Source organism: Ascaphus truei, chromosome 2, assembly GCF_040206685.1.
Source record: "Ascaphus truei isolate aAscTru1 chromosome 2, aAscTru1.hap1, whole genome shotgun sequence".
Lineage (NCBI taxonomy): Eukaryota > Metazoa > Chordata > Amphibia > Anura > Ascaphidae > Ascaphus > Ascaphus truei.
The window spans coordinates 170,247,150-170,261,786 of NC_134484.1; the positions used below are offsets into that span (position 1 = coordinate 170,247,150).

The 14,637-nt window shown below is 43.1% G+C and overlaps 1 protein-coding gene across 10 annotated transcripts in view; it reads left to right on the top strand.

Moving 5' to 3' along the window:
• NFATC1 (nuclear factor of activated T cells 1) overlaps positions 1–14,637 on the top strand; it is a 256,254-nt gene that overhangs the window by 79,744 nt on the left and 161,873 nt on the right. For all 10 annotated transcript variants that reach the window (XM_075585523.1, XM_075585525.1, XM_075585522.1 and 7 more), the window contains one exon: positions 12,295–12,454. In XM_075585523.1, the coding sequence (XP_075441638.1) occupies positions 12,295–12,454 (160 nt within the window). The remainder of the gene's footprint in view (positions 1–12,294; positions 12,455–14,637) is intronic.

The following is a 14,637-nucleotide window of genomic DNA, read 5'->3' on the forward strand; positions in this document are numbered from 1 at the left end:
TATTGCATAACAGCATGACACCTGTCAAGCCCTGGAGCAGACCCCAGGGGTGTGAGCCCCCAAGAGCCCCTCCCAATCTCCTTGACCCTTCTTGTAGGGAAAAGGGTATCATACTGTCCCATAACCAACTCCCTCAATTTGGTGGAGTGTCAGCTTTTATACCAAGGGGGAAGTGCTTGTAACCCTGCCCCATAACAGGGCAGGTCCAGGTACTGACAGGCATCACAACATATACATGTGACCCAGTTAGTACCCTCCCCAGGTATGACACTCCAACTGCCGGTTTAGGCCTGCACCTGTATAAGGCAACATAGTACCTATCCAGGCTGCAACTGCAGGCTAGGCCCTGCACAGGAGTTTAACCCCAACACTGTCTGTTCCAATCAGGACTTAAAGTGTTGAGGCCAGTAGAAGGCTATAGCCAGGGGCACTTGGCTACATATATATAAATCATTATGCAGAGCTCATTGTTATATGTTCCATCATAGGTAAGTAAAGTTTGTTAACAAAGTGTCCACAAAATTACAAGCTCCTACGTCCAGAATGCTTCAGCATAAAATGAAAGAAAAAAGCTTTATCGTGGATATATGTATTTTAAATGAGGGTACTTACCCTTAAAAACAAACAAACCAAAGCCCCAGAAAATGATATACATTGATTGTGTGTTCACTAAAGATGGCAATCTCATTGTAACGCTTGACTGCCCGCAGACCTGGCCAGTCCCCAGTACTGAGGTGGGTAAGGGTATAACACGCACCCACAGCAGTGAGGGCGTGCCCGGAGTGTGGTAAGATGCGTTGCCGGGTCTGTTGAGAAAGGGTTAGCCTGATACTTGCCGCGTCCGGGGAGCCAGAGATCCGAAGGTAGAGATCTGAAAGCCGTAGGTCAAGGGCAGGAGAGAGCAGCGTAGTGAGGTCCAAACTCGAGTCCAGGGAGTAGCGAGGTACACGAAGTCTAACGAGAGCCGAGATCAAATCCAAAGGTATCAAACGAGAGCAGGGACTGGAGCGAGAGCTGCAACACAAAAGAGAGCCAGGCATAGACCTCCGTACATCAAGAGCCACAGGAAAACTATGCAGAGCGAGGAAGGAGAGGGCAGACAGGAACTCTAAATGTTGGAGAACCAATGGGAGCAAGAGGCGGAACGGGGGCTTGACTGAGCAGCCCCAGGGATAGGTTCCGATGCCTGGTGTGGTGTTCCCTAGTGGGAATAGCCTCCAGCTGATGGGAGGTGGAGCCAAGGCTGCAGGAGGAGTGTAGAAGAGGACGGGTGCGCGCGCGCCCTGTAACACTCCCGCGCACCCCGGCAGCGTGTGGGCGGAGGCGGCATGTGCCGCGGAGGACCGGAGCGGCGCCTGACTGGAGCGGGTAAGGAGCCGGCGGGGAGGGGGCCTGGGACATGCGGCAGTACTGGGAGCCGGGGTGACGGGGACTTGCTCTAAGGCGCGTGTCCCCCGATCCCTTACACTCATAAACACCCGCATTTTGGTGTTGCTGTTTAGTTGTTGGGTTCCTATATGAATGAGTCCACATAGAATATGGGACCAGGGGTCAGGCGGTGCAAGGAGTAGATATTGTAACAATACAGAGTGATGTACAATGAGATCTTTCACAGCTTTTGTAAAAATCAAAATCCAAAGTTTTTTAAAATATATATTTTGATTTCCGCCAGCTACTCCGTTGTGAAATATTATGAGCTGAACAGGTACAATAAAGCTCGCCTCTCTTCTCCCATATTACTTTCTTTGGCCCTCTAACAGGGACACATGGGTTGAGGGAACATGAACACTGGATATATAACCACTCCAAAGAAACTGAAGTTCAATTACATTTGCAATTCCACTGCTAAGGGTTTTTCTAAATGTTTTTTTTGGTGTGCAAATCAACAATGATTACACTTTAAAACATAAGATATGTTATAGATATTTAATTTAGAAATTAAGATGTTGATTGCAACTTTGCCACACCCCCTCTATGCTTTTGCAGTGTGCTACTTTGTCTCCTTACTTCTATTAAGTGAGCAGTCACTTACTTTTTTCTTGAATTTAGTAACTATCGATACATCTGTACCTCTACTGAAACAAGATGTGCATCATGTATCATGAGCAATTTTGATAACCCTGCTTGTTGATTCATCTCGAGAACTGTTGCTGATCCCTTTTCCCTGTAAAGTGAGAAGGTGCTATCTAATCAACTGCACAGTCATCACTACACTGATGTCTCTGTGTAGTATGACTCTTCTATGCAGGTTTTACACCCTTTAGTGTGTGAGTCTGTGCAATAGTATAGGAATCACAAGGCCCCAAACCGCCCCCTGATGTCAGGAATTGAAGAGGAATTTCTCCTCTTGTTCTGATTGTGAATACAACTCACTGAGTGCTGAGCTTGTGAACTTCCCTAGTTATAAACTAAACATCCATCATGCTGAGACAACGTCATAGGCCACCATAGGGCTTTCTAATATCCAACTCAATAGTTAATACATGGCTCCACTGAATTATTTGTACAGATAAGAGTAGACAATGATGTTACAATGAACACAAATTCTAATATTTACTTAATTATTTACAGAGTTAAACATTTTCTATACAAGCTCAACAGTCCCTCCATCTTGTCAATTTCCATGTACAATTTTATTTTGTGTGATGTAGCTTTTTAACAAATCTGTTTAGCTTTCTGCAATATTTCTGTAATTTAACACAAGATCAATCTAGAAAAAATACTTTTTCAAACTGTGCAAGATAGGTTGACCCTCTACCTTGCACATTAGCATGAAGTATCAGTACCAATCAGAAATAAAATAATATCATACAAAAACACCAAAAAATAGTGATACCAAAACTCTCCAATCAAACAACAGCTGGCAAGTTCAGATGCTTTAAAACACTTTTGAAATTGTTGCTATTTCCATAGGTGTTTTGATTCAATCTTTATTTTCTGAACCTTACAGAGAACTGAAAAAAGAGAAACACAATGGTTAATATATATTTTTAAAGTCTAGACCAGTTTTCAACTTGGGTTCCTTGGGCATCCCTCAAGGTTTCCCTTTAATTTTCAGGCCATTTGAAAATTATACCAAATACAGAAGAATTTACAATGCATCTGATCTCAGACACGCTATTAGAGAGGGTTTGGGTTCCTTACAATGCTTCTGATCTCAGACACGCTATTAGAGAGAGTTGGGGTTCCACAAAATTTGACAATATAATTATAGGGTACCTTAACCCAGTGGTGCGCAAACTGGGGGCGCAAGATTGTTTAGGGGGGTGCAGGCGGTGGGCGGCAAAACCTGGTATCTGTGGGCCAGCAGACACCAAAACATGCTGTGCGTGGGCAGGCGCAGGGACAGGCAGCGATTTTGCCAGGAGCACAGAGAAAAGCAGACGTTAGCTGCAGTTTCTCTTTCAGCCATTAGGAGCCGCTGTGCTGCACAGCTCATGCAGCTCCTCCTTTGCCTTGATGCATGCAGCGTGATAAGGTGAGTGTGTGTGTCATGTGGGGGGGGGGTGAAAGAGAGAGATGGAGAGGTGGGAGCGGGGTGAAAGAGAGACATGGGGAGAGGGGTAAAAGAAAGACATGGGGAGGGGGGAGGGTGAAAGAGAGACATGGGGAGGGTGAAAGAGACATGGGGAGGGGAGGGTGAAAGAGAGACATGGGGAGGGGATGGTGAAAGAGAGACATGGGGAGGGGAGGTTGAAAGAGAGACATGGGGAAGGGAGGGTGAAAGAGAAATGGGAGGGGGAGTGAAAGAGACATGGGGATGGGGGATGATAGAGAAATGGGGAGGGGGTGAAAGAGAGACTTGGGGAGGGGAGGGTGAAAGAGAGACATATGGAGGGGAGGGTGAAAGAGAGACATGGGAATGGGAGGGTGAAAGAGAGACATTGTTAAGGGGGGGTGAAAGAGATACATGGGGAGGGGGTGAAAGAGAGACATGGGGAGGGGGGGTGAAATAGAAATGGGGGAGGGGGTGAAAGAGAGGGGTGGTGAAAGAGAGAAATGAGGGGGTGAAAGAGACATGGGAAGAAGGGGTGAAAGAGACATGGGGAGAGGGGGTGAAAGAGACATGGGGATGGGGGGTGAAAGAGAGACATCGGGAGGGTGAAATAGACTTGGGGAAGGGGTTGAAAGTGAGACATGGGGGTGAGAGACATATTGGGGGGAGGGTGAGACACCTTGGGGGAAGTTGAGAGAGACACTGGAGGGAAGGGAGAGACACACCCTGGCTGGAGGGAGAGAGAGTGACACTGGGGAGAGGGAGAGTGAGAAAGACACTGGTGGGAGGAAGAGATACCCACACTGGCTGGAGGGATAGAGAGACACTGAGGGGAGGGAGAGACACTGGCTGGAGTGAGAGAGAGACACTGGGGGCAGGGAAAGTGAGAGAGACACTGCGGGAGGGAGAGAGAGACACTGGTGGGAGGAAGAGACACACAATGGCTGGAGGGGGAGAGAGACACGGGGGGGAGAATGTGTGAGAGACACTGGGGGGAGGGAGAGAGTGAGAGACACTGGGGGAGGGAGGGAGAGAGACACTGGGGGGAGGGAGAGAGACACTAGGGGGAGGGAGAAAGAGAGACACACTGGGGGGAGGGAAAGAGAGAGTGGTGGGAGCTAAACGGAAGGATGAATGTCAGGCAGAGATGGCAGAATTGAGGGGCTTGGGAGGAAGATGAGTTTTGGGGGGCTGAGGGTTATTCTTTGGCTCGGGGAGGTCACTGGTGTATTGATCAGCAGGGGTGATCCATCAGTACCCCCTTGAGTTTGGTTATGGGAATCCCTGATCAACATTTAAAACTGAAATAAATAAATAATAATATATAAAACTGGTAGGTAGGAGTGGATGACACTGGGGAAAGCAAATAGAGAAGGAAAAAAGGGAGGGGAAGGGAAAAAAAGGGGGGGGGGAGGAGAGGGAAGGGAGGTAGCAAAGAGGTGGATGAAAGCCCCCTCAAATAGATTGCCTTTGTGCACCAGAAAAAAAAAATAAAACCAGATGCCAGCAAACAATAAAATAAACAGTGATCCAATAGTAGTATACTGCCTGCGCGCACGCCTGCAGCCCAAGCGATTTGTGAACTTGGCTGCAGGAGATTGTAGACGTGTGGCGGACACGTCACAAAGCTGGTTCGCCCTCATTGGCTGAACCAGCTCACGTGCGCTGACGTCATGTGATTTTGATTAAATCAGGCAGGGGGGCCCAAGAAATTTCATGGATGAAAAGGGGGGCTCATCATAAAAAGTTTGCTCACCCATGCCTTAACCAATTTAAAAAAAAAATAAAACCCTCTTGTTTAGACGCATGCTTAGATTAGCGGGGAATTTACTGGCATTCTCCCAACGTGTTTAAATGGCCATTCAGTAGGAAGCTGCAATGGGTGGCTTCCTCTTGGCCATGAGATTAAGCAGCCATATTGAACTCCCGAAAGGGGAGGAGAACTGCATTGAATAGTACAGTAGCTTGGGAATTGGGGGCTGTTGAAAACAACATGATTGAGCTCCAGGAAACCCACCGGTTCCAATGCTCTTAAAAAAAATAGATGAACGTTACAAAACTTGATCGGACCGCACCATTGTTTTAACAGCCCCACTTACTAGTGAGAGCCGCTTAATGCTGATTGTTGCAATGCAATCATTGTGCAGCCCTAAATGTGTGAATACCATAGGGAATGTGTTATAATATGTATCAGCCATTGAGAAAAGGTATTAATTCTTCTCAATACATTTATGAAGTGCTTCAGGTTCAGAACAGAGCCCCACAACTGTCACGACACAACTCTGCTTCTTAGGCTGAGACTGAGTCCCCGCTGCCACTGAGCTCGCTCATGCTTGGAGAGCGATGATGTCACCAGCTCTCCAAGCAACATTTTTAGAGCAGGAGTGGGGGGGGGGGCTATTAGGGGAGGGGACGTGTCATTGGCTGAATAGGGGCTGTGTGTGTGTGTGTCTGTCCATTTTCTCTCTACCCCCTTCCCTCCTCTCTCCCTTCTCTCTCCCCCATTGTGCGCTCTCTTTCTCTCTCCCCCCATTGCTCTCTCCCTCCCCCCATTGCTCTCTCTCTCTCTCTCTCTCCCCCCCATTGCTCTCTCTCTCCCTCTCTCTCTCCTCCCCATTGCTCTCTCTCTCCCCCATTGCTCTCTCTCTCCCTCTCTCCCCCCATTGCTCTCTCTCTCTCCCCCATTGCTCTCTCTCTCTCCCTCCCATTGCTCTCTCTCTCCCCCTCCCCCTCTCTCCTTTCTCCCCCACTTCTCTCCTTTCTCCCCCACTTGTCCCCCACTTCCCCCCCCTTCTCCCCCCTTCTCTCCTTCCCTCTCTCCTTTCTCTCCTTCCCTCTCTCCTTTCTCCCCCCTTCTCTCCTTTCTCCCACCCCCTTCTCTCCTTTCTCCCACCCCCTTCTCTCCTTTCTCTCCCCTTCTCTCCTTCCCCCCCTTCTCTCCTTTCTCCCCCCTTCTCTCCTTTCTCCCCCCCTTCTCTCCTTTCTCCCCCCTATTCTCTTCTTTCTCCCCCCTTCTCTCCTTTCTCCCCCCCTTCTCTCCTTTCCCCCCCTTCTCTCCTTTCTCCCCCTTCTCTCCTTTCTCCCCACTTCTCTCCTTTCTACCCCTTCTCTCCTTCCCCCCTTCTCTCCTTTCTCCCTCCTTCTCTCCTTTCTCCCCCCTTCTCTCCTTTCTCCCCCCTGCTCTCCTTTCTCCCCCCTTCTCTCCTTTCTCCCCCCCTTCTCTCCTTTCTCCCCCCACCACACCAGTACGCTTTACCCCCCCCACACACCACACCAGTCTGTTTTGCCCCCCCCACCCACACCAGTTCGTTTTGTTCCCCCCCACCACCACACCAGTCCGTTTTTGCCCCCCACCCTTCTTCTACTTCTCTCGGCTAGAAATCCCATGTTTGTGTTCGGTGTAGTGACGGAGCATTACAACACGCCCTCTCTCTTCCCATTGGTCAGAGCAGGGTCATGTGACCCTGCACTGAGCCTGAAAGTATCTCTCCAGTGTCTCCTCAAGCACAAAGCTTGGGAGAGTGTGCGGGAGGATTCCCATTCACAGAGGTAAGCGCGCCAAGCGCATAGCGAGCTCAGCGCCAGCGGGGACTCAGCCTTACCAGTGGCCAAATTATTGGTTAGCATTATACCACTTGCACAGTTGCCTTTCATATGGCTATTTTATTTCCTGTGAAGAAAAATATTACCACTTGCACAGTTGCCTTTCATATGGCTATTTTTCTTCACGGGAAATAAAATGCTTGATAAAAATAATTGTAATTAGGAAATGGCATTGGCAGACTCTGCAATCCCTCCAAAAAAAATGTTTCCCTCCGTAATTACATAAAATCAACGCATTTAAAATGTATATTTTTTTCTTCCTTCGAGTCCTGTTAAAAAAGAAATGTTAAATACATTTGTATCTCTTAGTTTCATGAGACACGGAAACAGTCATTTTTTCCTAGATGAAAAGTACAAGAAACAAAGCAGCAATCATTGTACCACAAAACAATCATTACTGTGGAAACTGTAATAAGGCTCGTTAAAAGGCTGCATAACAAACATGAATATTTTTAATTTAGTTAGTGGAAAGAATACTGCTGCACAGCGGTTTCTGAAAACAATCAACAACTGTTTATTGCAGTTAATATTAGTGAGATGTGATTGATTGTCGTATTCAGCATTTTAATGAATTTATACTGTCACCAATCATTACAAGCATTTCTTCTGTGCCCATGTTTGTAATATTGCTTATAGCGATGGTTGTATCAGTACCAAACAGAAACATAGAGAAACTTTTTTGCTGTTTTTTTTTGTCAACCATACACCTGACCAAAGTTGTGCAAATGTGTTCAAATTTGACTTGCACATTTTTATGCGGTTTTCTCTTCATGTTTGAATTTTCGTAGCAATTTTAGTGAACAATCACATTGCTCGTGAATTTGTGAAAATAGGCCTTGGTGCAACATTTTCACCGGATTACTGTAAAATGTTGTGACTATCGCCAGAATTTCACAAAAAATGCACTATATAAGGGGCCATGAGGATCTCAGCCCTGATGTCTCGCTACACACCAGGCCAACTCTTACGTTTTGCTCAAGGATGTCGTCTACTGTATTTACCCCTTTTGTATCTAAAGTCCCCTCCTGCCTAAAACCTCTCACACTCACTGCCACACAACTCAGGAATGCCCTACCCCTCAATATCCAACTGGTACCCTCTCTCTCCATCTTTAGGAGATTTCTTAAAACACACCTCTTTGACGAAGCATATGGGTAGCTCCGCTGGCTGATACTATACATCTCAGATGCACTGACTGTGGCCCCTTGCAGACACACTTACCATAGCACCCTCTTACTATGTTTGTAAGTTCTCCTTCTTCCCAGATTGTAAGCTCTTCCTTGCAGGGACTCCTTTTCCTATGGTTTTATGTCTGAAGCATTTATTGCCGTTATGTGTTATAATATTATGTCCTATGTATTACAGCTGTAAAGTGCTATGTATCTGGCTGGTGCTATAGAAATAAGGATATACATACATACATACCATTTCCTTCTGTCTTCGAATTTGCTATGCACATTGACTTTTATTGCTTAACAAATTTTGGGCAAAGTTTACCATTTTTGTGAAAAAATATTGTCAGGTGTCGCCTCATTTGCGAAATTGTGTGACAAAAAGGCACATCTCTTCACCTGACCACGCCCATTAGAACTAATACTGTAGGCAGTTAGTACTGTTCAATGCTGTCATTTACTCAAAAATACAAGCTGTGTAATAACTGAAGCCACAGACTTCATGTGTACTTAGATGCAGGAAATCCCTCACATAAAAGGTGTGCTTTATTAGGGCAGCTGTTATCTGGTTTCTCGGCTGTCTTTTAAAGTAAATATTATTATAAGATCCACTTTACTGAGTGACACTGGGAGATGCTAAATATGCATAAAGAAGAAGAGCAGGACCAATATTAAACACGCTAGAAACAGTCTAGTAAATTACCCTCTACAGTATGTTCATCAAGCTCAGTTATTTGACTTCACTTTTTGTCAGGTTAATCCAGAAGTTAAAGCAGCAAAACATGAGAACTCATATATGTTTTTTTTTTAACTTAAATAAATCAGTTCGGAAGTATTAGATAAATGTGACTTTAAAAAAAAATATTCTACTCTTAATGCAATTTTGAATGAGTTTTAAATCTTCCTTTGATTTCTATAGCAGGTTTTAGCCCAGCTCCCAAGCAGTGCTAGACATTTGTAACACTTTCCTGTTTGGAATAATTTGTTGCCAATGTTCCCAGCAGTTTGAGCTGCAAACTGTAACAATTATACAATTGTACATTGTAGCTGCTGAGTTACACTGACTGAGGCGGCCATTATGTTAGGCACACAGTCAGGATTTTTACACTTTTATAACAGGAGCACCAAACTATTCCATCTTAGGTGAGAATGTAGAATTATACATTGCCACATGCTTTACATATAAATATAAGAAGAAAAAAAAGAAAGATAAAGTTGGAATGTAGTATTACTGCTTTAAATTCACACAAATCCAGACAAATCCATTCATTCTAAAATTGCAAATCCCAACCTTATCTTTCACTTTACCACCCCTAAAGAGCACACATTCCCGTAAAGTAATTTCTGTTTGGTAGAAGTATACATGCCTATATCAAATCTAAATAGCATTTCAATCCTTTTTGTTCTTTGTTTCAGTCATTTATGAAAAAGCAGTCCTGGTTTTATACTGTATCTGCTTCAGCAAATAGCGAGACGATGTTTGGAGCGCCATGTTAATGATATAACCATGTCTACCAGTTGAGTTCCTTGTACCTCAATTTGGGAAACCCCTGCTGTATATTTCAATGACTAGAAAATCTTAAGGCATCATAAATAGAATCCTGTATATTGTTCTTTCATTGCTTTCAAAACATGCTTACCTGTCCTTTTCCAATTTCATTTAGATGAGTTGCTTTTTGCTACTTCCTGTGGAAGCAAATATCATGCATCATTTGATTAAAGCCAATGTTGTTTGTCAGTAGGAACCTTTATTTGTTATGCTATGCCATATTTTTGGTAGATAACATCATATAAGAACATACAATACTAGTGTAATAAATGATCTATTTGAGATGTCTTTTGAAGGTCCTAAAAATCCTGATACCAGAAAGTTACATGGAGTTTGTATAAATCCACAATACGATATAAATAACACAATGGGAAAAAGTGCTTCAGACAAACGTAACATTTAGGAAGAGGAGTCCCTGCTCCGAAGAGCTTACAATCTAATTGGTTGGTAGGAAGAACGTACAGAGACAGTAGGAGGGCGTTCTGGTAAGTGCGCCTGCAAGGGGCCAAGGTTAATGTATGAGGTGTTAATTATCAGCCATCGAGCTACTCATATGCTTCCTTAAGCAGGTGGGTTTTAAAGGTGGTTAGGGAGGGTGCTAGTCGGATATTGAGGGGAAGGACATTCCAGAGGTGTGGGCAGTCAGTGAGAAAGATTTAAGGCGGGAGAGGGCTTTGGATACAAAAGGGGTAGAAAGAAGACATCCCTGAGCAGAACGCATGAGCGTATTGTAATACGTACAATTAACACCACAGTGAAGGAGAAGGAGTGGCTCAGTGAGAAGAGACACTGACCAGCACAGAGTTTGAAGCAGGTTCAATTCCCGGTGTCGGCTCCTTGTGACCTTGGGCAAGTCCCTTTATCTCCCTGTGCCTCACTTTTGGTGCTTGTTCCGTTCAGTATTGCGATACAAATGCCACCTGCATACATACTATTACCCTGAGGCAAACTCTCGGATGTAAGCATTGAGCTATTTGTGTAAAACCAGGATAAAGGATGCAATCTAAATAGTACAGCAGTGATGCATACAATATAAATGTAATTCTGATCATTATTTCCTTATTAACATTTTATAAGGAGATGAAGAGGACCATATTACCCTCTACAATGTGATACATTAGGCAAGTGTTTCTTCATGTAATAATTTGTTCAGTATGCTGTTTAAATTATAGCATATCAGGTGTCTGAATGGAGCGCATCAACTCAGAGGGGAGTGTAGAAAATCCTTTACAATATGTAAAACATATTGGTACACACTAGCTTTTTGAATGTACAGCACACCGCACCATTTGGAGAATTCCTGAATATTATAACGTTTGAGGGCTATGCACTAAATGGTCATTGGCATATGGATGTGTGAGAGAGAAATATTCTGCGGCAGAACAAAAAACTGTTTTTAATTACAATGGCGATAAATAAATAAAGATATACATACATTTCTTACATTTGGTGCAAACCTGTTAGCTAGATCATCCAGAATATACAGATGCAGCGGCCGTTATTCGAACACCATGCGGTGTATACCTCGGAATACCCCTGTCATGGCGCGGGATTTCTTCCAACCGTAGCGCCTTAAGACGCGAGTGCAGAAAATAGCATTTTAGTGTCCTGACTTTTCAACACCTGAAATTGACACAGTAGCACAGTACTGTGCACATTACAATTTATTCATTTAATTGCACACAAAGAAACAGAATCCATGAAATTCAAACAAAGCAACCGCGATAAACACGTGTGCCTGGTGTGATTGGCCGCGTTAATGCCGCGTGGAATACAGCAGAGAACACAAAAATGGCTCTGTGATTTGTTCGAATAACGGCCGCTGCATGTGTATTATCTTTAAAAAAAAAAAACACATTTTAGTGCATTCTATAATTATCAATTATAATTATAGTTTCTATTAATTATAATTTTGCCTCACAAATCCCTCATGATGAAGCTAGGTAACATTCCTGGATACACTAAGAAACTCTTGCTCCAAATGGCTCTTGTAGTGCCAGTGCAAGGCATAAGATGTTTATTTCTGGAGCTTCACACGTAGCTCCCCAAAAGTCAAAATTTACTAAAAATGTGTTGCACATAGTACAGGCTAAACTGTTCATGTGCATGGATCCAACGGCTATTTGTTTTTGTTTTTTATTTATATTTTCAGTTTGAAGAATTGTAAAAGCAGTAACTCATGGGGGAAAAAAGGATATGCACAATGTTTCCATTTAGTTATGAAGTCGGATACGAACTTAAGCATCAGCGAGTCTGTAGCTATTCATCTTCATAAAGAGTAAAGAGATATTGGCTGCTTCATGGACTTTTAAATTACTTATGTCATAGCATTAGACCTATTGATAACATTTTAAATGTAAGATAGTGAAGGATGAACTGCTAATAACGGTCTCTAAAGTAATAGTGCCAAATTCATGTGGTGTGGGATAATATACTTTGTATTAATATTTAATAGCTGTTCTTTTCCATTATAGCCCTTCTCTGCCTGCCCTTGACTGGCATCTGCCGTCCCAGTCAGGACCTTATGAACTTCAGATTGAAGTGCAGCCCAAATCCCATCACAGAGCTCATTACGAGACGGAAGGAAGTCGAGGAGCAGTGAAGGCATCTACTGGTGGACATCCCATTGTGCAGGTATGCATGTTATTAATGGTAGGGCCCCATTTTTATTCTGGCACAGGACAGGAAACTTTCATTATACTCCACAGGATGGCTAAAACTGAACAGGGAAACTTATTTTTTCCAGAGATGTCAACCATCAAAGGTTGAAATCAGGGAGATTTGAGCTTCCTGAACCAAACAAATTGTATTTTAATGCAAAAAAATACTGAACTTTATCAGTGATGTTCCATTGAAGTCCATAGGACTTTTGATGCAAAACGACAGTGAGACAGACTCATACAAAATCAGTGACATGTCTGTTTTTCTATTACGGTTTCTAAAATGTAGTTGAAAGATTTTGCCCCATATTTACCAAGCAGTGCACTTCCATAAGACACCTTTTAGCACCAACAATGCCTTCCGGTGTCGGAATAGTGGTGCTTAGTAAATATGGCCCTGTATCCTCAAACATCCAAAATAAAAGCAGAAATGTTAAAGTTATGTTATTATATTAATAAAACGTATTTCACATAGTAATAGTGGCAGTATACATATTACTCTATAAAGAATATTACGCACAGTGATTGCCTGCAAGGAAAAGTTTGCAATCTATATATTTTTTTATTTTTACTTGACCAAAAGTCACAGAACATTGGCTATGGGTTTAAAACTGTACAATGGTTGAGGGGCAGGCGACAGAGAGTTGTAGTAAAAGGAGTGCATTCCGGAAGGTTACCATTGGAGTACCTCAGGGATCTGTGCTGAAAGTGATACTCTTTAGTGTCGTTATTAGTGACATTTCAAGTGGTCGGGAGGGAAAGTGTGACATTTTGCAGGTGACAAAAAGATTTACAATGGGCGGGGGAGTTAAAAACATGAATAATGATCTAGTTACAGTAAATTGGATGAATGGCCAAGAGTGTGGTACCAACGGTGTAACACCAAAAAGTACAAAATAATGCATTTGGGTAACAATTCAAAGGCAGAATACAGGATTAATGGCACAATAAAAAATATCAAAAAATGGTAGAAGCTGGGCACAAAGAAGGGGCATATTCTGGTTAACACAGAGTTCGATCAATTTCACTAGCCATCTTTAGGATGTTTTTTCTTAAAATCTACTTGTCTGATAGTGACCAAATTTGGTAAGATTACAAATACTCAAACTGTCACCATCAAAACTGTAAACATAGTAAATTAGGAATTTAAAGGATAATATTAGGTTGATCCACAACATTCATGTGTAAAAAATACATATCTCTGTTAGTGTGTTTCCATTTATTTACACTACAAATTAAATAAGTTATGGTGGGTAAAAAAAGTGACCAAAACCCTCAACTGTATAGCAGGCTTATGAGCCTATTCTAGAAGCTTTAATTTTGTAATTGCAAAATCGAACATATTGGCATGTTCATAACTAACGGTATGAAATTTGGGGAAAAACGGTATTCTATATTGCATTTTATATACTGTTTGTTAAAAAAATGAACTACCACACTAGTTTCTAGTTGTTTTACAAGCGAAATGACCTAAGGTACGATTTCCCTCCACCAGTCTGGAAGAGCTGTGAGAGAGAGCAGAGAGAAGCCGTCCCTCTCTCTGCATCTCCCTGCACAGCTCTTACAGGCGTGTGCGCTGTTTATATATTTATTTATGAGATTGAAGCAGGGGTCTCCGGAGCCGAGCTGCATTACTTTCAAGTCCGGGGAACACTACTTCCTGAGGTATAGGCCTCTGAATCGGGTGCTGATATTTCCTGCAAGTTTAAATGTCCTGCGTCATGGCACATGTGACCGGGACATTTAAACTTGCAAGAGATACCGGCACCCATTACTGGAGCCTGTACCTCGGGAAGCAGGGGGCCCCCGGACCTGAAAGTAATGTCGTTCAGCTCCGGAGAATGCCTGCTTCAATCTTATGTAATACAAATAAAATAAAAGCAGAGCTTCACTACCTTAGTGGCTAAGGTAATAGCCTAAACCCACTCCCTCTACCACCAACACCACACACAGGAATGGGCAATAACCCTATTAGTCAAATATGGATAACAGCGCTTTGGCCCATTCAAATATACAGTACAGTACATTACAATAAAATATAAATTACAATACAATAATAATAAAAAAAAAACAATTGCCATTTAATCTATTGATTGTCACTGTGGTTATTAATGGCACTAACATTAACATTAAAACACTAGCTAGTGTACAAAAACC